The 25,216-nt window shown below is 46.3% G+C and overlaps 1 protein-coding gene across 1 annotated transcript in view; it reads right to left on the bottom strand.

Moving 5' to 3' along the window:
* The window catches only part of bcor (BCL6 corepressor), a 38,018-nt gene extending 15,056 nt beyond the window's left edge, over positions 1–22,962 (bottom strand). The window contains 7 exon segments of the mRNA XM_032530346.1: positions 449–790; positions 1,737–1,902; positions 2,381–2,437; positions 3,866–5,137; positions 5,139–7,025; positions 7,275–7,356; positions 22,832–22,962. Coding sequence (XP_032386237.1) covers positions 449–790; positions 1,737–1,902; positions 2,381–2,437; positions 3,866–5,137; positions 5,139–7,025; positions 7,275–7,356; positions 22,832–22,947 — 3,922 coding nt within the window. The 5' untranslated portion in view covers positions 22,948–22,962.
* Between the last annotated feature and the right edge of the window lie 2,254 nt (positions 22,963–25,216).

Genomic DNA, 25,216 nt, shown 5'->3' with positions numbered 1-25,216 from the left:
GGAGATGAAAAGAGAAGAAAAAAGCAGCTTTGAAGAGGGTGGGTAAGCGCAGTGGAGGAACGTCAGCGCTGAAAGAAGAGAGAGAGAATGGCTGTCCCTCTTCCTCGCTTCTCTCTCGCTCTCCGCTCAAAGGCAGGATTAAATACTTCTCTGAGCTGGCAGCCACACAGAGCGAAAGATGGGACAGAGAGTGGTAAGGGGGAAAGAGCGGGGGGTTGTGATGGAGCGGGTTTAAGGTGGAATTGATTGGGAAGGAGGAAGCGACAAAAGCAATAGAAAGACTTATTTTTAAAGAACAAGGGATGAGACCGTGCTCAGCATAACACAGGGTGAAGAGGAAAGAATGGGCAGAATAAGAGAGATGCACGAAATGCAGATGAAGGTGGGAGAGGATTTGAACAATATGGAAGGGGCTGTGGGTGACGATGCATGTTTAAGAAATTCTTACCGGTAGAAATCTTTGCTCTTTTCTCTGGGTGGGACAGCCTCTCTCCTTCCTCCCACTCAATGTCCTCTTTTTCAACCTTGACGCCGAGCTGGCGTTTCCTGGTGGGTCCAAAGACAGAGCTGGCCTTCTCCTCAAGGTATCCTTTTGCCGGTGTCAAAGTAGGGGGTAAACAATTACCTCCTTCTGACTCCCTTTTCACCTTCCTGGCTCCATCATTTAGTCCTCCCTGGCTGGCACCTATGGCCCCCTCTCGAGCCCCATGCCCTGGGGACAAAGGCTCATTCAGGCCCCCACACCTCTGGAGGACTGGAACTCTGTTGTTTGCGTACACTGGCCGGACACCTGAGCAAAGCAAAGACAGACAGATGGAAACATGGGTAGGGAGGAAGGAGGGGGGGGGTAGACATACCGCAAACCAGACAGACAAACAGAAAGAGAGCAAGAAAACAAGGGGCGGGGGTAAGACAGGGTGGGGGATTGACAGAGGGAGAATGCCAGTTAAACACCAGCCAGCTTTTATTCTGCTTTAAAGACAGGCAGTAAAACTTTGATGGGGTAAAGACTTTTTAATCTGATGTGAGCCGAGCCAACGGGCTAACGGTTCAGTGCAGCCGCTCGCACTCCCAGCAAGGAGAGGCAAGAAAACATCCTGCGCACTCGCTGCACACGGAGAATCCCCCCCTCCCCCTTCTCTATCCTCCCCCACGGCATGACCGCACCACGCCCTTCTCACACTGAGCGTGACTCTCTCCCCCCCCCCCCTCCTCGACTCCCTCGCCCTCTCTGTCTCTCTCCATGCCATAATTAGGCTCACACGTCAGCCGCGGCCTCGCTCCAACACACAGCTGGGCTCCTAGCCAACGTAACTAACCCCCCCCCCACCCCCCTCCCTCTTTCCGCTGCGCTCTCCCATCCGCTTTCACCCACCAACTCTCCCCCCGCTTTCACTAAGGCAATCTCTGCCCCTCCTTCTTCTCTTGCCCTCCCTCTCGATCGTCTCTCTGCGCAGATAAGCACAAAAGACTTCTTGAAAATAAAACTCCCCCGCTCCGTGTCTCCTGCTGGCTCGTTCACTTGCGCTGCCTAGATTGTGTAAAAGTGCACGCGCGTGTGTGTTTGTGTAGAAGAGCGTGTCTTTTTTTAGAGTGACCCGGTCTTTGCTGCAAGTGCATGTGAGTGTGCAAGCGCACTTATTGTTTGTGTGTTCCTTTCTGAGTGTTCATTTGCAGAGTGGATGCGCGTGCGTGCGTGCGTGCATTACGAGTGTGTGTGGTGCTGGGTTACTCACCCTCCCTCTCTCCCTGCCTGGTGGTGTGTTGGCAGTGTTCCAGCACTCGCTCTCTGCGCTGGCCGTCTGCCAGCTCCCGTCCTGCTGCCGCTGCCGAGGCAGACACAGACACACCGCCGCCCTCCTTCTCCTTCAGCTCCAGCTCCGAGAACCGCATCATTGCCCGCTGTGCGCACACACACACACGCACACACAAATGCAGAGAAAACCCATGAAACCCACTCATTGTCTGCCCACGTCGCACACACAGCTCTCTAAGCCTCAATCTGGCCTCAACAGCTACAGAAGCAAAAATTGCGTCAGAAATCACATTGTCTTTAAATCAAAGAAAAATGCCAAAGAAATTAAACCCACACACAAACGCACACAGGACAAAAGGGTAGACAGATAAATCACAAGCATGGCATCAAGACATAGATTAGACTACTGCAGCCACTGTGAGTCCATGCGCTCTGGGGCTTAAATCCCTTCCTGAAACATAAACATGGCTAGGAAACATATACATCTAAGCCCTGAGGCAGAGAGAGGAGATGAAAGAGAGGAAAGAAGGGAGTGGGGAGAAAAAGGAGTGTGCAGCGATACAGAGTACAAAAGGAGACAGAGCCCATCAGAGGCAGATGTGATAAGAAATGTAAAGAACTGACCTCCCAGTTAGCTGCAGGTTGACTTATATTACTCCCCTCTCGTGATATGACTTCCATCTAAGCAATTAGAATGGGGGGGCTCAATATATCTGTCCATCATTTCATCTTTTTTTAAATGAATTTATGTTTCTCCACAAGTTTGTTTACACACAATAGGCAGCCACAATCCCACAAAATAACACAATCAAATTAAAGTGACTCAAAAGGTCAATTAACACTGCATCAAAACTATCAAATACTTTCTGAACTGCATGAATGACAAATTTGAAAAAAAGAATCAAAACAGTATGTTCATTTTAAGCATGATTGATGAAGAATTCAGTTTTAGCGGTCTTGTGTTTTTTCTATCCAAACAGACATTAATTTTTTACATGTCCAGAAATAGAGCGTTTGATAGCTTTGTGTTGCAGCTGTGCATTGACAAGAATGACACAGACAAAACCACAGTTTTCTAGAGCGTGTTCAAAACATACACAGACATGTGCAATGTATAAAGATATCTGCCTCTGAGCCAGTGGATAATATAGCGTAGGGTTTGTTCGTGTTTCTATGCTTAACAATGAGCACATAAAGGAACCAGAGGTAAAAGTCTAAAATGAATAGCTCAATGTGTGTATTTGAGTGACAGGGGATAATAAGGCACGCCGCTGTAATTGTGCATTCATAGAATGTGATGTGTGTTAGGAGAAAGGGACTTTTAGCCAATGGGGTGAGGAGAATTATGACCTTGGACAGTAAGCAGGCAGGGCAGCATAGGCCATCAGGTGGAGGAGGGTTAGGGGAGGATAGCGACTGGCAAGTGGGGGCATGCAAAAAGCCTAAGAGGAACCCCAAAAGGGCAGCTGCTGGTTTTTAACCACACTGCAAGCCCTTTACTGCCCCTAACCTTCAGGTTAAGCAAAGCCAAAGGCAGTGTGAACTGTGAGGCTGCCACAGTCATGCTCTGAAACTACAGTATATGGCTATTTAGCACAGTCAGCACACATGCTTCAGCCCCAAGGCAGTCACACAAGGACAAGCACGTACGGACACACAAACACGCACGAACAGAAATAACCTTTACAATGACTGCTCACTAATCAACATACAGAGATGGCAACCCTGGTTAACCTTTGAACTGGCTTCCCTGAAAGAGGGCCTCAACTGGCCTTGCACCAGCTCACTATGACAATGATATACTAAGGAGAAGGTCAAGCCTATGGCCATGACAGTAGCATGACAGCATTTATATTATTCTGTGCTGTGTTGTAAATGCAGAGTATGCCAATTTCATGCAGGGTTTGTTCTACAGGCAGTTCTTAATATTGCAGCAAGGGAATAAAGACAGTTGCCCCTAGGGGTTTATTTTTGCATGGATGTTAGAACAGAAAGTATGTTTGAAATGTCTGCACGTTTTCTTCAGCCCATCACCACTATATCCACCACTCCCCCCCCCCCCCCCCCCCCCACACACACACACACACACACACGGGGTAATAGCCTTACCTGCAGGGCTCTCTGTTCACGGCTCAGCTTGCTGGAGTCAGCATACAGCTCAGTGGTGACACATTTAAAGCGGTCGCCAACGTAGCCTGAGGAGTTAGCAATCCTCTTGGCCAGACTGGATCTACGACAGCCTTTAGATAAAGTCAGGCCATCTTCGTCGTCATCCTCATCCCCTTCTCCTTGAGACTCCCCTAAGTCAACAATACTGTCTTCCTTTTCAGTCTCTCCTTCACACACTCTCTCCTCCTTCACCACATCTGTGTAGTGCTGGGAGAAGTGAAGAGCTCGGCAATCTCTGTCCCCTTTGTCCTTACCAGAGCTGCGTTCCCCAGATGTACGGGCACAGCGCAAGGTGCTCTGATCTTGATCTTCAGGGTCTGGGCTGGGGCTCTGTTCCTCCAGGCTCTCCTCTGCTAGGGTGAACTTCCCTAGAGATGTTGGGGATGTGCTAGATGTCACCCCAGGACAGACCTTGTCCTGGAGAACCTTTGGTTTCCCAAAGGGAGCTTCTGGCTTTCTATCAGTGTGATTGGGCTTCAGGGCAGGGCTGTGTCCGGAGTGGATCGGATAAGGATGGGAAAGGTGGTGTTGGTGTTTTGGCTCATAGTCAGTCTTTGTCAGATTTTGGTTACTATGACAACATTCATTTTGGTTAACCTTGCTGCTGGACTCAGCAGATGGTTTGTGGACTGTTGGGGTAGACTCAATGTCTGTGTCTGAGTGTACAAGGTCAATGCAGACAATCTTTTCTCTGGATGTTGCAGAGGAAGGAGTTTTGCTTTGATTGCCACCGTGTCCTTGTGCTCCTGCTTCCCTATCAGACTTAATTTGGCTTCCGTCGGCCATCTCTTTCCCAATGTTGTGATCTCTGTGGCCACCGCATTCTTCAACAGTTCCCCGGGATTTCTCCTGTCCCCGGGGCTTCAAAGTTGCATCTCCTCTTTCTGCCAGCTTGTCTGAATGAGTCTGCATCAGGGGATGGGCCATCTCCTGTGAGTTATAAGTGAGGTATTCCCCTCCCGGACCAGCTGGCAAATTGTGGTAGGGTAAAGGGTGTTTCGCTGCCAAGTGGGTGGGGTAAAGGCTGTTGCTGCCCAGTAATACTGGGTGAGGGTAGACTGGGCCTTTCCCTGCAATTGGCAGGGAGTGTAGCGACATGCCGTCAGGGATAGGGTAGTGCAGGTATCTATTGGCATAAGCCAAACTGTGGTTCAGGTATGCGTCACTTTGAGGAAGGTAAAGGTGGCCAGGAGGGTGACCATTCTCTAAACAAGGCCTCTTGTAGGAGGTAACCCTCTGGAGCTGTTTCACCTCTCTTATTGGTCTGGGAGGATTTCTCTGTTCCCTCTCTGTTGTGGCCCGGGTGTTCTGAATGGCTAGGGCTCTGTTTGACCCACTCCCCACTGGGTTTGGGAGAAAGAGCCCTGGAGCTGACCAGAGAGGGGTGCTGAGTTGAGGAAACATTATGGTTGGGCTCCCCTATCCTTGGACACGATGAGCTACGTTGCTGAGGGAGTACTCTCTCCAGACCCTTATGTTTGATTACAGAGGGTGAGGAACCTTTGGTTTGTGAAAGGCCCAGGTCTGCATTAGGCCTTGGGGAGGGGGGCAAGCCTGGTGTGTGCTGTGTACGGGAAGGAGACGGGCTAGGTACAACCCAGGAGGAGTGTAAAGTGCTGATCATTTCCGGCCTCTCTGGGACCTTTGAAGAAGTGCTGCTGACCACAGAGTGCAGGTGGGAGGATGGAGAGTGGGACAGGTTTTCCTTTAGTAGCTCCCGGCTAGAGGGCAGTCCATAACGTGGGCCTGATGCTATAGTGTCCATCTTAACTGGGAATCCATTAGGGGGCAACCCAAATTCCAGCATTCTTCCAGATAAATCCAAGGGCTTCTCTGCTGACTCTTTGGTGGTTTGGGGTTGGTGAGCTGGTCTTTCAAATTTGGGTTTGGAGGGTGACCTGCTAGGTCTCCTTTCAACCCCTACACTTCTGTGCTCAGGTGCCCCATCTCTTGGCCTAGATCTGTGGGGGCTTGGCCGGGCTGGAGAGGGCTGCTCTGATGCCATGCTGCTTACAGAGAAGGGATGAGAAATGGACTGAGTGGATGAGGATGAGGAAGATATTGAAGAAGTGGAGGAGGTAGGAGGGTGTCCAATCCTAGCAACTGGCCTTTGTAAATCAAGTAAATTTTCAATGTTAGCAGGAGGAGGGGGGGGTTGGGGGAGGCGAGAAGATGCACGAGGTGAAGAATCAATAGGCAGATTATTATTATTCCCAGTACTGGTGCCACTAGAGCTATTGCTACTAGTATTGTTGTTGCTGCTGTTGCTGCTAGAACCCTTCCTAGAGGGAGGTCTGCTTGGTCTGCTGCTCCTGCTCGGGGACCGGTCCCTGTCTATGGCAGCCTGATGGTGCTGAGAATGAGGGGAAGGTTGGTGAAGCTGCTGTGCAAACTGAGGCGCAACACCAAGCCCCTTGTCCTGGCAGTGTACCAGTGCTGTGGGGGCGACTGTGACTGCAGGAATCCTCATAGGGGGCGCAACCAGGGAAGAAGAGATGGGAGAAGGAGGATAGGGGGGCATATAGTAAAGCCTCTCAGCAGCAGAGGCAGCAGCAGGGTTAACATTGCCCCCCTGGGCTGCACACAGAGATGGGTAGGCCAGGTGCTGCGGAAGATAGGGGTTAGGTTGGCTGAGCAAGGAGGCCTTGTACATGTTTAGAGCCGCATACTTGGATGTGTCCATGAAGGAATACATGCTCGCTTCAGGGTAGGGGCTGAGCCACGGCAGGCGGAGGTAGCTGCCACCAGCACCTGCCAAGCCCAATTCAGATGCCTTTTCTCCAGGCCCAACTCTGCGTTCCAAGCCTAGACCTTCAGCTCCAGGAACCAGCACAGGCTTGTGAAGACCTGATGGGGTGCTCTTGTAGAGGCCCAGGTATCCATTCGTAGGCTTACGGCTGTCCAGAGGGCCATCAGACTTGTAAATGAGCTCTGGGAGACCATCCCTGTTATAAGTGAGGGAGGGTATCTCTCGGCTCTTATCCACTGGTAGTGCCCTGATGCCTGGGTATACAACCCCACCATGGAGACGAAGACCATCGTGCATCAGAGTGCCTCGGTCCAGCCCCATTGCTGCCAGGGGCGTCAACCTTGCATCCACCTGAAGCAAAAAAGGGATGCCAGAGAATTAAATGTGACTATCACAGCAATATTGGAAAATAAGATTGAAAGTATGAACTAAAAAAAAAACAAGTATCGCCCAAACAAAGCATAAAAAAGATTTCTTAATGATCTTGGTTGGTGTCATGCATGCACTTAGTGAAACAGACCAAATGTTTTGTTTCCAGGTAATAGTGACTAACGTGAAGAATGAATGTAAACAGTTCTTAGGAAGAGAACAGGGACTTGCCATGTTTTGTGTGATGTGGTTCCCTTGTCTCAGTTCCAGGTTGGTTTGTGTCTCAGCATCAACATCACGAACAGATGTTGCCCTGTGGAGATGAGCAAACAGTTAGCAGTCAAACACACACACAAAAACACACACACACACCACACACACACACACACACACACACACACACACACACACACACACACACACACGGCATAGGTACAAAGAAAAGAAAGATAACAGCATCGTAAGCTATAGTCAGCCTTCCTTTCACTCACACACATGCACCCACATCTCCACTAAGATGAAAGTGCTGTGTGGGCTCCCCTCCCGTCCGTCAACACCACTCTGAAACCCCCATTCTCCAATCCCCCTCCCCTGACCCCCACCCTGTGGGCTAGACGTGCATTGTAGGGCTGTGTCTATTCAGTCACGTCGTCCCCCCCCCTACACACACACACGTTTTTCTGTGCCCTCTTTGACCTGCTCTCTCGGCTGCCTCAGCCAGCGGAGCGAGGGAAGATTATACATCAGAGACCACTTCGGTGGGAGACCATTTACCGCCCGCCAACACAGAGCCACAGATCAACAGAGACTCACACCATCCAAAACAGGCAATAGAACAGTATGGAAGAGAGAAAGAGACTATGTAAAATTTACAATAAACCATAGATTCAGTTTGAGAAGGAATAACGTAAGTGGACAGGTATAAAGATAAAGAACAACGTGACCACCAAAGTGAAAAAGGTTCTCTTTGGAATATGTCTTTAGTTTTTTTGAAATCACAAAAACATTACAATAAGCAAAACATCCACAACCCTTTGTGTCTAAAAATGTTCTTTAAATCAAATGCTTTGTAAACATTTAAATGTTATTTTATGTTAAGGATATATAGAATAAGTCAAAAAAAGATAATTTATTCATTAGTGCAAAGTTTTAGGAGATGGCAAATGTAATAATAAACAGCTAATTTACAGCAATTCATTCCAATCTGTGTTTATGTTGTGGTGTCACTTTAGTGGAATTTACTTTTTCAGAAGTGTAACAATACTTTTCTTTTGTGTTACTGAGCGAACAATATCACAATCCAGTAAGAAAATGTTCCTGACAAACCGGACAAATATAGTATTTATAAAATCATTTTGTACAAATGGCACTGAACACTTATGAGCTTAGGTAAGTCAAGCAGCATCTTACTATTAACAGAGGGGTCTATAATTTAAAGAGGCTATTTCAAATAGGTGTAAAACATTGGGAAGAGGTGAAACTATTGCTTCTACTTTACAGATTTTATTTTAAAAAAGGAAATACTTAAGTTTGCTTATGTTTGACTTGTGTAATCTTAACGACATTTCTGCAAGACAGTGGGACACGGTTAGTGGCGCTAGTGCAGAAATGAGTGCCTTTAAATAGTAAAAGTAAAGCCTCGCCGTGCTCGGCAGACACTCAGCTCCTCGATTATTGCAGAGAAATGCCTCTGAGCCTTACCGCTGGCTCGCCACTTTTATTGCCGTGACCTGGGGCCCATTAATCAGCCTGTTGCGGGCCCCTCGGCACGGCTCCTCCCTGCCCCAGTGCTCCCATCCCCCAACAGCTCCCCTTTCCCCGGCTCCGCAAGGCCAGTGCTGCCTCAACAACATCCGCATCTGACAGAACTGAAATCCTGTGCGTGGGTAAAACTGATAGTGTGCATACAGGCATGCATGTGCGTTTCTGCAAATTACACACACCATTGAGAAATCACATCAGTCCCATTTCCTGTATTTCCTTGAGCAACACACGCACCTGTCTCTCACACACACACACACCACACACACACACACACACACACACACACACACACACACACACACACACACACACACACCACACACACACACACACACACACACACACCACACACACACACACACACACAAAAGTCTGCACTCCATGAGACGGATTATGATAATAAAAAAATAAGCCTCTAATACAACCGCAGATATTCTATGACACACTGCCTTTATGGACATTTCCATTTAACCTAAACACAACCTTCATTGCCAATATAATGGAATGTCTGTCCTTGGCATAAACAAAGCCCACATATGTGGTCCTTTTACGGGGAAAAAAAAACAAAGCTGGGAGAAAACACTGAGGAAATGATTTAGTTTTGTACAAGTAAGGACAACAAAAAGACAGTCTGGTGCTATTACTTCACAAGATGGACACACTGTGCTGATGACCGAGTAGTGTGCACAAGCATGGTACCTCTAATTTCCATTAAATTAACGGCGGTCCACAAAAAGATGAGAGGATGCAGCGGGCCTCAAGGTCAGGATCAAGCACTTGACGGCACCCTGCATGCACCGCTGGGACTACAACTCAGCCTTAGGATGCATGGACCTCTGAAGGTTAAAATTGTTCCTAAACACAATGGTGGAAAGTGCGCCATCGGTTAATGTATCTATCACCAGCCTAGAAATACTTTTGTTAAATTCTGTGTGTACTTTAAGGAGGGAATTGGGTGCACAATACAGTTGTTACAGTCCCGAGTAAACATCTTGGACAGGCTGATTTCCCTGGACAGGTTAGTATTTTTTATTTATATTTAATTCATATATATAAAAATTATGTTGGATGGAAGCAATAAAGTATATAATTTTGTGAGGGTTGTTGCATGATGCAAAATTCACAATGTTCTTTCAATGTCCGCAATTTTGTTAATTCATACACTATTAATTTGTAAAAAACCACATTACAGTTAGACTTTTTGTGCAAGACTTTCAAAATGTCCTTACAACATTGTAAATCACATCTTGACAGCTCCATGAGGTTGTCAGCGAAACAATATGAAAACATGAGAAAATCTTTAAGAAATAGGCTTCTTTAGCACAGAGTGACTTTTGTTGGTCAAATCCTGCATTTGAACTTTATTTGTCATTTCCAAATCTTCCTCCCACAACCTAAATATTATAAGAAACAATTCTGGAAAGGGGTTGCTTGCACTGATTAAAACAAAAAGGTAACAGGGACTAGAATAGGTGGAGCATAACGTTACAGGGAAAAAAATAGGCAACATATCTCACACACCCCACGTGTGTTAATGGGGTGGGGGGGGGGGGGTTGCTGCAGCACCTTGTCCGTGTGTAATCTCACAACCAGTTGTTTCTTGAAGTGCATTGCGCGTCAATCAACAGTGTTCAGTGGAAACTTTCCACAATACTCAAGGATTTTTCCCACTGCGATGGATCCATCATTTGTTCTCTCTCATTTGTTTATATTTTATCTGAAAATTAATTTTGGGAGGCCGAGAGGTGGTCCCTACCTGGCGACAAGCCTTACTTGTTGTTAAATAAAGTAGACTTGAATAGAAACATTTTAGATGCTGTAAATAGTGTTCATGCCTATATTTTGAAAATCCCATATTTATCATTTCAGTGAGGTCTGAACATAGAAAGAGCTTGTTGCCTGTGTGCTGTCTGATGTAAGCCTAAAAACCAGATGCTTTGACAGTATTCCGGGATGAAATCCTTCCAAAATGTCACGAGTGGAAGGTTGGGTAGGAGAGAGATAGGAAAGGAGGAAAAGCCAGTGTGTTGACGCTCATCACTGTTGCTAAGAATAGTTTGCGCAATAAACAACTCCCGACGGCCGTACAAACCATCACACTGGTCGGCATCAGCAGGCTTGGGGGGGGGGGGGGGGGGGGGCGCAGCGGTCGGAGCTGCGTTTATAAACAAGACTGGTGGAGCGGAGCCCCGACTCGCACCATTAAACGGAAAACCATCGGGTGTTTGAGCGGAACCCTATATGGCTCTGTATTTCAGCTTTTTTTTTTTTTTTTTTTTTAAATAAAGAGCCAACAAGGACATGAGAGAAAACAATATTCGCTTCTCCCCCTTTTCCTTTGTTCCCGGTTTCTGACAACAATTATTTGAACTCCCTGCGACCCACGGTATACGCCCCGGCGCTGCTCATCATTTCCTCCAGGCTGAGGTCTCTCAATTCTAGTTCCCATGCAGCGTAGTGTGTTGTGTGTGTGTGTGTGTGTGTGTGTGGTGTGTGTGTGTGTGTGTGTGGTGTGTGTGTGTGTGTGTGTGTGTGAGGACGAAAGAGTTGGCAATGTGGTTGTAGCAGCTTCCTCTCTTTTTAAAAGTTGATAAATGCCCGACTAGAAACGCAGATCCACATTTAAAAAGACCCCAGGGCCATCAATCATTCATAAACACGTTTGGTAGTGTGAACGACAATCCGGGAATGTGGGTCTTGCTGTACAACGCGAGTGCAGCCACCCTCTCGCTCTTTGTCCCTGGAGCTTTGCCAGGCTCTCTGAAGCGCAGAGCTCCGTTCAGTTCTGAAAAAAATGCAGTGTGACGCAGGATAATCTCCGCAGCGACGGGGGTGGGGTGGGCTTCAACAGGGATTAAATGCGGCCGCGCGCGCACACACCACCTCGACGCTCTCTGTGTATGTGTGTGTGTGTCCAAAACGAAAGGAATTCTGTGCACACTGCCGGTGAACAAAATAGAAATCAGCGGGAACAAATCTGAAAAAAAGCCACGAGAGCAGACCAAAACTACAGCCTGACTAGGCTACTAAGTGCACAGCCTCAGGGCCTCGCACTCTCACCAGCATCAACAACCAGCATCATAAAGAGAGAGCGTGCGGAAGACGTGCGCGTGCCCAATTTTAATTAATTGTTATCCATAATCAGGCTGACGTGTGCCAACTGGTCCAATTGGTCACCTCAATGTAGACTCAGAGTCCATACATGGACGGTAGACCTAGACATAGCCTACTGCTCTTCAGTGTAGTTTCTGGTATAAGTGTGTAGATGGAACAGAGACAGCGGAGATGCATGCTGTAGAGAGGCACAGAGAGCGCGCTGCTGGTGGAGCGCAGAGCTGGAGGAAGCCAGCGGCGTCTCCTCAGCTGTCACATTATTAGCGACCGAGCTGTAAACAAGGGGCCCCTGCGTCCTCCCGGGCCGCTGCACAGCCGCATGCAAGTCGGTTCACGGTTCAACCCCCACCCCCCTCGGCAGCACGGGCGTCAACAACTGCGAGATTGTGAGCCCCCCACCCCCGTGCTTTAGGGCCCAGGCGGCGGCTGCTGAACTCTCTATTCATCCCGGGCCAAATGGGGACTAAATGGCCCTTTATTCCACCAAAGGACCCGATTGTAATAGGGATGCGCATGCATGTGTCGAGCCGCGTTTACTGGAGGTTTCTTGACTTTCCTTTGAAATGCTGCCGTTGCTTTCATGTGTTCCTACGCACATGACGCTGAAGGACTGATCTCCCTACATACGAACCCTCCTATACATAGGATGAATAGTCTGTTTAAAGAGGAGGATTAATTATTGGTGGTATAAAGACGTAAATTAGGCTAAATGAGTGTCAGATTAAACAGGTTCCTAGTCAGTGTCAGGTAAGTCAAGCTTCCACACACACCTCTGACATGGCCTACATTTCGGGCTTTTAAAAAAGGGACACACGTTAAGGTGACATATGAGAAAATGATACGGAAATGCCAAGATCCCATAACTTAAAATACATCATTTATTCTTTAGAACTACTTAAAATTACCTCTGGTGTTTATTTTGTGGTTGGAGCCTTGTGATGGTCCTCAACTCGAGGTCAAGAACTTCATAACCAACATGAACTCAGTGATGTGCCATGCAGACAGCAGATAATACATTCCTGCTTTGGTTGCTGTAATAATCTCCCATCGCCATCGCCCTGCTGCACTGCCAAGCGTCTGTGGGATTTCGTCAGATAGATAGATGCCTGAGGCACTGACATCTGAAAACAGACGAGGAGGCCTGATCAAGACTGAGCCTGCAGAGACTCAGAATAGGGAGGTAAGGTGTGGCATCATTACTCCGCTGCTAAATCAATCTTCCGATAGGCTAGAGTGAGGTCAGTAAACTAGAATACAATCAGTGTTTTTGATATTGATAACATATCCCTGTATCCATATCACATGACGTCACTGCATCTCACATGTATCGGCAAAACTATTCAATTCTAAATGGTACTTTTGGAGACGTCATTGACCAACATTACATAGGAGAGAGGAACTCTAAAATCTGGGCTTAAACTGACATCTGGGCCTAATCGGCTGCAGAAATAGTGTTAATATGCAACACAGTTGCTAGAGTAGAGAATAATGTGAGATGTGGTTCTCCGTAAAGACCGCCTCTGTGCCGCGAAACAGTATAGTGGGGACCGACACATCTCTGCGGGGAAGTGATCCGTGCGCTCCAAGCCTAGTCGAAACAAAAAGCTTTGTGGAGCGCTGAGAGAGGAAGGGAGGAGAGGAGGGGAGGGGTGGGGAGACAGCTCTCCCGTTTCATCGCGAGGTCCCAGGAGGCCAGCACGGAGCATAGCTTCAATCAAACCGTGACGTCTCCTCCGGGAGCTGCGCAGCGCCTGGAAAACTGATCTCTCCTCGGCTCTCTGCCTTGCCTTCGCTTTTGTTCACACGCACCTCGCCTCAGCAGCGAGTGCAGCGCCGGCAGCGAGGAGACTGTTGTTTTATATCCAGGCGTAAGTGAGAGAGAGAAAAAAAAAAAAAACTGTGCGACAACAATAAGACGGAGCTCGTGTCTCCGACTGGATATAAAACAGAACACGGGCATTTCTCTTTATGTTTTTACACATTTACCCCCTGCCTGTTAGAATATGTTTAATATGCAAAAGTGGTCCTCCTGTGATTTTATTGACGTGCTCTCTGTGCGTAATACTCCCTGCGTGCTCCTTATTGATTCCAGATAAGAAAAGCGGACAAACAGCAAGTTAATGGGTTTAAAAATGGAGGTGGTGTGGTGTGGTTGTCCCTATACATAGCAGCAGAGCCCCCCCACACACCACACGATGATACATCCACTGTCACACATCAGTCAGCATGACAATATGGCCCAGCAGGCACGAGGCTGGTGATAGCTTCAGGTGCGCCTTCCACCTCATCATGCTGATCCTTTTAACCTCGTAATCACTCTGGATTTCCCCTCAAAATGCTGTAAAATGTGGCTCCTCGGATGTTTTAATGTTACAAACACCTATTCATATATGGACTGTGTTACTTACGTGGAGAGACGAGGCTGACCGAGGTGAAACGGAAACAAGCCGAGCGCCAAATGAAAACCTTATTTTGTTTGGGTGGCCACCTTTTGACAGCTCACGGGCCTAAGCAATAAAACACTGTTTTTGGAAGAAGTGTGAAATCCTCTCGCATGAAAAGAGAGAGAGAGAGAGAGAAAAAAAACCATTACATCAATCTCTGGTAAGCAGCCCTCCCCTTCTGTGTTTCAACACCTGGAAAACGGATCAACCCCACACTGACTTTGCGCACAGTGGAAAAATGATGCGCAAAACAGTCGAGAGGGTACACTATAAATAAACTCGGCCCACAGAAAATGTATTTGTTTTACGTTTCCACAACGCACTTCTTGGGGAACATGCTTTATTACCAAAATATCAGTTAAAAAAAGCCAGCCATGAACAATGCAGTAAAGTTTGTGATTGAGAGGCTGAAACAGGCAGGGAGGTATGTAGGTAAGAAAACATAATTCTTAGCTGCATAATTTCTTTTTTTTGTGAGAAAGTCCCAATAACAATCAAGATAAAAACACACTATTATGGCACAAAAAGTATTATGGCCCATCCAAACCTGAATGCATGTCTTAATATACATTCAGTCAAAAAATGTTTACGTATCCCTATTTCCACCAAAACAAAAACTAAGTTCAAGGTAACAAGTGAGCAATGTAGCATAATATGTTATTTGGTAGTGGTGGTTTGGATTTTGGTAAATAATTAGCCATATAGTTTTATGGATCACTGTTCACAATCTTAAAATTAGGAACAGTGGTCCAACTTTTCAAGAGCTTCACTGGTTTTATTTTGGTTTATGCTTTAAAAACAAGATTCAATGTAACTTACAGTAGTGACATTAGTCATTTAACTCATAGTACCTATGGGCGCTGATGTTACATTTAAATTAAATGAAGCTTTTATTCTGCATCAAATCCCCCTGAAGTAGCCTCCACCAGTTAATCCCCCTGCTATGTTCCCTCGAAAGGTCCCAACACGAGGTCCTGCTCTCCCAACCTGCTCGAGCGTCAGCCGCCCGCGTTATGGGCGACTTTCTACTTTATATCGTGCGTAGATTGGCTCCGGGGCTGAAGTGGTCTTTTAGTAGCTGCTTCCCTCACTAAGCTCGTCAATGAGCTGGAGCCAGCCAATATGAGGCTCATCGATCCTGCTAAGAGAGCGTCCCCTAATTAGTGCCTGTGTGGCTCCAGGACAGACGGCAGGCGTAGCGGAACGAGGAAAACTCCCGCTATATGAGCCGTTCTCCTGTGATGGAGTGTGGCACTGACAGTCATTTTAAGACAAATGCGGCTTTGCTGGTCGTGAAATACCGGCAATGCAGCCCGCCGAAGAGCTTTAAAGATTTAGGAAAAACGGTTTAGTTTGGAACAAATCCAACACGCCCTGCAGCACTAATTTCAATTAAACAGAAACTTTATAAGATGCTGTTCATACTGATCGCTGCCGCCGAGAAACTGGTGCAGGGGAAATATGACGGTGGAAGAAGTAAACACGATTTATTTAACGGCAGAGTATATCAATTAGTGTAGTGGATTAAAATGCGAATTGCAATGAAAAAAATATAGAGACAAAAATAAGTGCCATGCACTTTTTAAACTATTTGAATAGCCTATTTAGAGTCTGAAGTGACCCACGCGTAGGACCCTAACTATCGCTACATAGATCCTCCGTGCGCAAAGGATAGTCTATACCCCCGGCAACGCAAAGACTAGACACAGCAAGACTGCGTGCAAAAGTGGGAGACAACGTACTGCAGCGCAAAGTCATATCAGAGAACACCTGCAATACATGGAGATGTGTGTGTGTGTGTGTGTGTGTGTGTGTGTGGTGGCCAGAGCGGTTTCCATCAACTAGACAGAAAGGTGAGCGGTGCAGCCTCTTCTCCCCCCCCCCCCCCCCTCCCTCCCCCCACCAACACTGGGGCTGATAAGCGACTGATCAACGTCCACTCTGTCCAAACAAAGCTCCCCACACCTCCCCCACGAACACACACACACTCAGCTGCCACACCAAAACACACACACACACACACACGCGCACACACCGCGGGGATGCCCTCCAACTGAACCGTGTATAAACGGAGCAGTACAGCTCGCTTTCCTATGGCAGGGCGAGGCTGGATTCCGTAACCTTGTTTAGCGCAGAAGGTCCGTGTGCGCGCACGTACACGCGTACATACACACGCTCCCACCCTCGTCCCAGAGGCTCTCACACACTTCGTCACTAAACAGAGTGCGAAAAGCCTGAATATTCACAATCAAGGACGGCGCCACTTTCAAGTCCGCTAATCTCTGGGACGTCCTTCTCACCTCCCTCCGGCTGACAGGACAGTTGTAAAAAGGCCAAGCTCAGGGTCGGAGCATTGTGTGTGTGTGTGTGTGTGTGTGTGTTATTTATCAACCACATGCCACTGCCCCGTCGAAACGCACAAAGACCACCCTATGCGCTATTCTTAGAAGTGGCCGATCCTCTCCCAGTCTCTGCGCACAACACCGGGATATGGCGTTTACAGTCAACCCTACATGAAGACTATCCTTGATTTAAAAAAAAAACACTGGATCGTTTTAAAGCATAGAAAGCAGACTACAATTTAGAGAAAAAAGAAAGCACTGTGCGTTTTGTGTCCTTATGCGGGACATTTCACATCGCCAGACTCATGTGAAATAAAATACATTTCGATTTGTCATTGATTGCCTCACCTGGTTAATTGGTGCTAGTTCCAGCAGTTGTCCGTGCGCCCCAACTCACGCCTTTTTCCTTTTTTTCAAGTTAACTAGAGGGACAGCGATCCGTGCGTGCGTAGACTAGCCCGATTACGATCCAACGATCCTGTCTGCTGGAGACACACAATCCCGGCCAAAAAAAACAACAACTAAAAGTGTCAAACAGGTTATCCACTTGTCAAGAAACAAAACAAGTCTTACATATAAACCTCTCGGTCCTTATTCTATTGTCTACAGGCAACTCTCATCCATTACCCTATATTTCAAGCTGACTTTTTTTGCTGCTGCAAATGTCACTTGTGTTGCCAGAAAGCTCCAAAAAGATCCTGCGCGGAGGAAAAACAGACGTCAGAATGTAGAGAAATCCACAAAAGAAAATCCGTGACGGTCCTTTCATTCGGAGAGCCAATGCGCCGTGCGGCCCGGGCCCCCACAGGATACAGGTGGCGAGGTCGGCGGACTCGCGGAGAAATTAATTCAGCTCTGCCGTACCTCGCAGCAGCGCCATGTTGGGTTTCAGCGGAGCACGCCGTCCTCGGAAAAAGCCCCTTTCTCCCGCTCTCCGTCACTCCATGTCCCCTCCGATAGCGGATTCTGTGTCTCGTAAGGTTTGCTGAAGGTTATTCCGTGTAGCTTTTCGTCCCGCGTCTTGTTCGAGAAGCGTAGAGAACACCCCGGTTCGCACCGAGGACGCACGGAGCTGTACGGGGAGTGCCGCACAGAATGGATGAAGGCTGCCGAGACCGAGAGACTCGCTCCACTCCCACTCGCGCAGACTCTACCCAGAAGGCCAGTCGGGAGACCGCAATTACCATAAGCCTCCAGCGCGCAGCACTGGCTGCGCGCGCACGCGCACGCGCACTCACACAACACACACACACACACACACACAAGCTCCGCTGAAACTCCAAAACAGGAATAAGCGATGTTTTAACAACCGAAATAAGGCAGTACATAAAGTTAAATTAATATGATAACAATATTTAAAACGTTTTTCAAAATGAAGAAACAATTAGCCTTGTTTTTTTAAGGAAAAGTGCACAAATCCAAAAGGTGTGTAGCCCCTATATATTTATATATAAATATATTATATACACACACACACACACAAATACACTGTATATGTTACCATACATCCGTTACACTGAGTGAAGTTGATGGTGGATGCCAGAATGTACACTGTAACAACCATTTATAATGGTACAATCACTGATGTTGAAGTTTTGTAGGCTACCTTAGTTTCCCATTTTTTTGTATTGTTTAGTTGTTGTAATTTTGTATATAAAAAATAGACTGTGTGTACATATACAAAGTAAATGTCACTTCTGTTTTTTCCATACCAACAAGGTAAATCTGTGAAGCACAAGGCAATAGAGAGGGAGAGGCAGCTCAAGGCTGGGGCACATCTGTTAAGGCTCCCATGTCAAGTGAAGGAGGAGGAGGGAGGCTATGAATATCAGGCCTGAGGTGTGTGTGTGTGTGTGGGGTGGTGTGTGAGAGAGAAGAAGAGAGAGAGAGAGAGAGAAAAGAGAGAAAAGCCAGCAGACAGACAGACAGAAGCAGAGTAGGAGTAGGAAAAGAGAGGGGGACATGGAAGATCTGGCTGCGTTCGCCACAGCTGTTGAGAGTAGGAGTTAGACCAGACTGTCATACACAAACAAACACAAAGCTCACAAAGCACTCACATATGGGCACATTAAAAAGCAAATCTCATCTTAAAGGGCAAATCCTCCAAAAGTTTGGAGACAGGCACAAATAAGTGAGAAGAAGAAGAAGAGAGTCTGTGAGACGAGAAGAAAGGGAAGAAAGGTGTGTGTATTCATTCACAGCACAGAGCATAAACGCCACTTTCTATCTCAGGACAAGCCGCAATCATGCACATGACTTTTAGTGACAAATGCATTCTAAAGCTTTTCTTCAAACTTGTGTAAAATCAGGTTGAATTGCTGGGCATGTTTGCTCTAATCAGCCCCCACCCTCTACCTCTTATAACTATAACCACTATGCCCACAGCCACTAAACCACGAGGCAACCGAGGCTCCAAAATTGTGAGTCACAGCCAACGAGCAGTGGGACAGCAGGCTGGTCACCCTGGTTAAATCTCTGTTCAGTTCTCCTGCCTGCTCTTTATGATCACATAAACTGTGTTTAAATCAAGCTAAACTCGCCAGTTAGTTATTCATATAATCTTTTGGTTTTCAGACAACTAACAGAGCTTAAAATACTGAGTTGCTTGCATCTTATAGATAATACTTGTTACGGTAAGGCCATGTTTAGACATGTACGGACTTTAGCCCAAAAAATAGTTCATTTCAGTAAGGCCAGTCTATCTGCCAACACAGAGGGCTCGGGCAAAAAACACAACGGTCATCGGGCTTAAAAGTTGAACCCGGTTTAAATTTTGCTGGACTGCAAAGTGAAATCACCTGACAAGGCGCTGCGGTGGCTAACCAAACAAGTGCCAGTGTTAACTCCTGTGCTGCTGCACCAATACATCAATCAAATCATTATTTGTGGTTGCACTGCCTGACAAAAATAATCATGAATGCAGGTTGATGGCAGCAGCTGTGCTATGTTATCGGCTGGGTTTATATTTTAAATTAGGGATCTTAATTTTACTGCCACACAGCCCTGGACCAGCCTCAGGTCATTGTTCTCCAAAAGCTCTGTTTTCCCTGTTCACAATAAAACACAAGGCCAGCAATTTCAGATTTATCCGCTCTCGAGACATTTTCAAAAAGCTCAATTTAAAAAAGAAAGCAGCTTATTGAGGATGGAGGGCCAACACAGAGAGAAAAAGATTCATTTTCAAATGTATCCAGGTAGAGTGGACATTGTCTGGGATTCAACCTTGTTGGAGGCTGACAGTATGTAGAGGCACAGTGTAACAGGATTCAGGTTACAGAATAGGCTACAGAACATAACAGGCATCTGGATGGGGACAGGGAATACACCCCCCCCATAAAAAAAAATAAAAATAAAAAATAAAAACACAGTGTACGGCCACATACAATTTCATAATAACTTATTGTGATGTGGTGTTGTTTTGTTTATCTCCACTCCATTAATCTTAGGTCTCAGTATCCTAATAAAACAGTGATAACATTCAGAGCAACATCAAGTAGTTTAGAACATACATTATCAAGATTTAGAGGTGTTAGGTCCAACATGCTCAAACAAAGACTGCTGAGGCTCCAAATATGCTGACCACAAGATGAGAAGTAAACAACGGGCATGAACAGAGAGAATGCAACCAATTTTCTTTTTCAATGTGGTCACATAGTGACAGCTGGCATGCGAAGAGCTGCACTCATTCAACCAGCATACCTGCACTCTTTGCAGTCAAAATAGCACTGTTTGGTTCTGCCAGCATGTCCTTTTGTCTATTTTAGAAATATGCCAACATGCCTTTCCCCAGTAAGGATACCACCATCTTTAGCCTTGGCAATGTGAAGTGTCATGCTCTACACATTTATCCACACTGCACCATATGTCCCACTCACTTCCCCTGCCCAAATTTTTCGCAGGTAGGATCCAACCTGGCAACCATACCCACTACCAACTGTTTGTATTGTTAGTATACATAATGGGTCATAACAACATTTGATGTGCCCCTTTCAGAACTGTCAGCAGGGAGCTTTTCAGATGCCACTTGATTGTCTCCAAGCAGTCTGAGAATCTGCTATATTAATTATAAACCACCAAGTCACCAAGAAGTCAGTCAGGAGGATTCTTTCTAAATGCTGAAAACTCCTATAATACTCAGGTCCTAAGCGGTTAAAAACAGACTCTTACTGACGTCACACACAACTAATAATCACGTTGAAAGGTCAAATAGGTGGTGGAAAGACAGGCGAAATCCCAGCACAAGACACCGGGTCTTCCTCTCCCTTGTGCTCTGACTCAGAGGCATACAGCTCTCTCCATCACTCACTGGAAAACTGGATTAGGATGAATATTGCTCTGAGGAACCGCAGGGCGAACCAAGTTTTTGACACTCAAACACAAAAACACACAGTTGTAGGTACAGAAAAAAACACCTATGCTGAGAGTCTGAGGAAGATACAAAAAACAGGTCTGGAGAGCGAGCACAGGCCTTTTTATGGTTGCACTTTTACGACTGTTTGTGAACTTTGTGGTTTGAAAAGCCAGCCCGAGAACAGCATGTGCCTTTGAAAACACTCATGTAGGATAATGGTGATGAAAAAAAGTGCATAAAATCTGTGATCCTGTCCTCTAACTGTTATTCTATGTCATGCATAGGTGTGAGTGTCCTGTATAAACCAAAACAGCGTAGATAGCCTACACACGTGCGTGCACCCAGGTGTAGAGGGAGCCACACTCTGGGAGGTCACAGTGATCCAACCATCTGCTGTTGCAATCAGACACTGAAGGGTAGCCTGACAAACACACACACACACACACACACCACACACACACACAACACACACACACACACACACACACACACAACAGAAAGTATTCATGACAAGTTCACATAACCACACAAACATACATACCTTCCACACACATTAACCAAATACACGTGATGTCCTCAAAACAGACACACATTTTGAGGGGGCTGAGTGCCAACAACACACACACCACACACCACAACACACACCACACACACACACACACACACACACACACACACACACACAGGCTCAGATTTCAGGAAGCTGTTTGCACGCAGCTCAGTCCACAGCAGCCGGTACTAATCAGCACAATCCACCTGCAGATCGTTATGGATCGCTTACTGCAACTCACACAGTCACAAACACACACACACACAAACACGCACGCACACACGCACGCAAACTTTTCTGAACAATCACTAGCATGCACAGGCTCAGACACGTGTGCACGTACAATCACGAACACACACTTTCACACTTTCTCTCTCTCTCTCACAGACACACACACACACACACTCATGATGCTGATTAGCCCACGCATTGTTCTGGTAGCCTAGTCTGAAAATCACCCAACGTTAAAATAAAATAAAATGTTTATGGGAAGTTCCCATTGGGGAACTCATTGTGTAAGCTATTTATGATAGTCAATGGTGACTTTATAGTGAGCGTGTTAATTTTTCAAAATCAATTTTCTAATCGAAAATTCATCTCCAAATCTCAAAAGGTTGAAAATGCCTTGATTCAGCTACTGAAATTTCTGCACAGCACCATTTTCTCTCTCTGTGTCACACAAACTCACAATATCGCGCACACGCGCGCACGGAGAGGGGGGGGTCACGTGCATTCATGCACCCCCACCGGTGTTGTGGCTAACCGGTTCCCCACAGGCGCGCCACGCTGCGTAGCGTGGCCTCACCGGGGATAATTACAGCCTGGCGCGGCAGGGCGAGCGTGGCTCCGAGCCAAACACTGCTGCTCACGAGAAAAGAGAGAGAGGAGAGGAGAGAGAGAGAGAGAGAGAGAGAGAGAGAGAGAGAGAGAGAGGAGAGAGAGAGAGAGAGAGAGGAGAGAGAGAGAGAGAGAAAGATTATTGGAGCAGTGAGAGACATGGACATATAGATTAAACCCTAATCAATAGGCTGCTAAATTCATCGATGCAATTAATCAGTGGGCCCGTGACAAAATAACCAACACGATCAATCACACTTCATTCCGACCTTGGGGATCACAAGCGGCCCTCCCCCCCTCTTCCAAACGCGCGGACAAAAACATTGAACAGACGCGTCGTTTTTTTTTTTTTTTTTAGAAAATAAGATTGAAACCTTCAAACGAACCTTATCTGAGAGGAAGGAGAAGCGGTGGCGGCTCTCAGCGCAACACAAGAAAGATCCCCCTCCCTCCTCCTGCTCCCCCCCCCTTCGTCTTTCGGCCTCTGTCGAGTTCCGCTCATAACCTCGCCACCCACCCTCCCAGTTCCCCGCCTCTCCCTGCTTTCCGCTGCTGGCGGGTAGCGCGCACACATACACTTTTACACACAGAGCGAGGGAGACAGACACACACCCACCTCTTTATAGCTCTCTCGCTCTGACACGCACCCACAAGCATGCACAACCTTGCACGCACGCACACACACACACACACACACACACACACACACACACACACAACACACACACAGAGGCAGGCAGCGTCAATAAAAAGCCCAGCGCTGTGAGAGGCCGCCGGCACTCAACTCCCCCCTCCTGCCACTGCGATTAGCGGAGGCTGGCTGGCTGGGGAGAGGCGCCCCTCTGTTATCTGGGGCGGTGGCAGCCTGTGTGTGTTGTGTGTGTGTGTGTGTGTGAGAGAGAGAGAGAGAGAGAGAGAGAGAGAGTGAGGGAGAGATTAATTTAACTCTTTCGAGGCCGGATCGCAGCGCTGGAAGCTCCGCTCGCTGCTGCACACCACTCAGGCAGCAGCAGCAGCCCAGCCGAGCTGTTATTAGACAGGACGCAGGAGGAAGAGGGACATTAAACAGACGATTATCAAGAAATGCGAATGTAATGGTAATTTACTAAAAACAAATACAAATAATGTTAATAACTATGAGGGGCCATCTAGGACATTATTCTCAAAAATATACGCTCATATACTATACTGAAACCTCGCACACATACAAGTGCTCTCACAAATGCTCTCATATACAGACACATGTTGTACATTCATGTTTGTGATTAGCAGAATATGGAACGTTTATATTTATTTAATAGCCTACTACTCATAAAATGGTTTAGTTGGTGGTAATCTCTTCAGTGAGTGTGTGTGTGTGTGTGTGTGTGGGTGGGGGGGGGGGGGGGGTGGGGGGGGAAATTTGGACTCATGAGTTCAATAGTTCTAAAATCTTGTCTACAACGATGAATGTAGGGCAATGGCTGCATCCACCATATAAAGAGGCAAACATCTGTCAAGGAGCGAATATTTAATGAAAAGGAGCCTGAGTGACATTTTGATCTAAACATTTATGTACATGGGCAAATTGATATTACTTCCGATTTGGTCAAGTTGGGACATATACTCAAGTATAATATTGCCACTTTTTACACATAGCCTATTAGAAACTCACAGTTGAAGCATCTAAAAAGAAATTTCTCATTTAATCTGCATGTCATGTTGGTCACAGGCAAGCTTTGGAACCATTGGAGTTCCTTCCAATCACAAGCCTTTAAAGGTCTATGGAAACTATATTACCTATACTTGTACAATCTTGAGCGTTTTCAATTTATTTCAAATTTCTTAACATACTGCTCCTGCACCATTGATGAGCTGTGTTTAGCTCTGCTCTGAGAAAAAAAATCACAGATTCAAGTTCAGTGTCAAGAGGTGAGTGAGAAATCCTGGGAATCACCGTCTTATAACCTGTCTTTTCATTTACGGCCACTGTGCAATACAATAAACTACCGATCATTTCAAATGTGGTGTTTGTATGGTTGATAGGTTCATTGTACATTCCAGTTTATTGTATTGTGTATTGTTTTTTTAGTCCTTTGGAAAATAGTAGCTAAATCAGTTTTTGTATTCAGAGCATGGCAAATGCATTCAATAGAATCAAAAATGTTTGGCTGTAAACGGCTGCATCTCTGATTATTACTAATGTGCTATGCTTTTATTATTGTCAAAAAACCTATGTTGTTGTTGTTTAAAAACACATCAATGAGCCCCACAAGACAGCGTTTTTAATTACAGTGAACATGACCACTGCAGTTTATTTTGAGGCAATCGAACATACACCAGCCTGCTGCCATAAATACTCAATAAGGCATCAAATGTGTATTAATCCACAACTGAAAATAGTCCCCAACTCATGTTGTGTAACTCCTGTTTGAGTATGTTTGCTAACTATACAGTGCCGTTTAGTTTTTTTTGAAAAGGACTAAGCTTTGAAAAAATAAAACTAAACTAGGCCCTTCATTTACTGTATTTGGGATCTGTTATTAAACATTCATTTCTCCAGTAGGAACAAATTACTGTGAGTGCCACAGACAGAGAAGGGAACTTGGATTTAGTCTTTCCCAGAATTGGTTGACAACAGGAACAGTATAGAATAACACTTAGATATCTGTAAAATATTTAGGTTTACGTTTTAAACATAAATTTAACTTTAGTATTTCAAGTTTTGCATCTGCTCAAATGCCACTCTTTTATGTCAGCATATCAGCAAAAAGAGGGTAATTTGACACATT

This window comes from Etheostoma spectabile, chromosome 11 (assembly GCF_008692095.1).
Source record: "Etheostoma spectabile isolate EspeVRDwgs_2016 chromosome 11, UIUC_Espe_1.0, whole genome shotgun sequence".
NCBI lineage: Eukaryota > Metazoa > Chordata > Actinopteri > Perciformes > Percidae > Etheostoma > Etheostoma spectabile.
The sequence above is the reverse complement of the archived record's forward strand: the minus strand, read 5'-3'. Positions and strand labels throughout refer to the sequence as shown.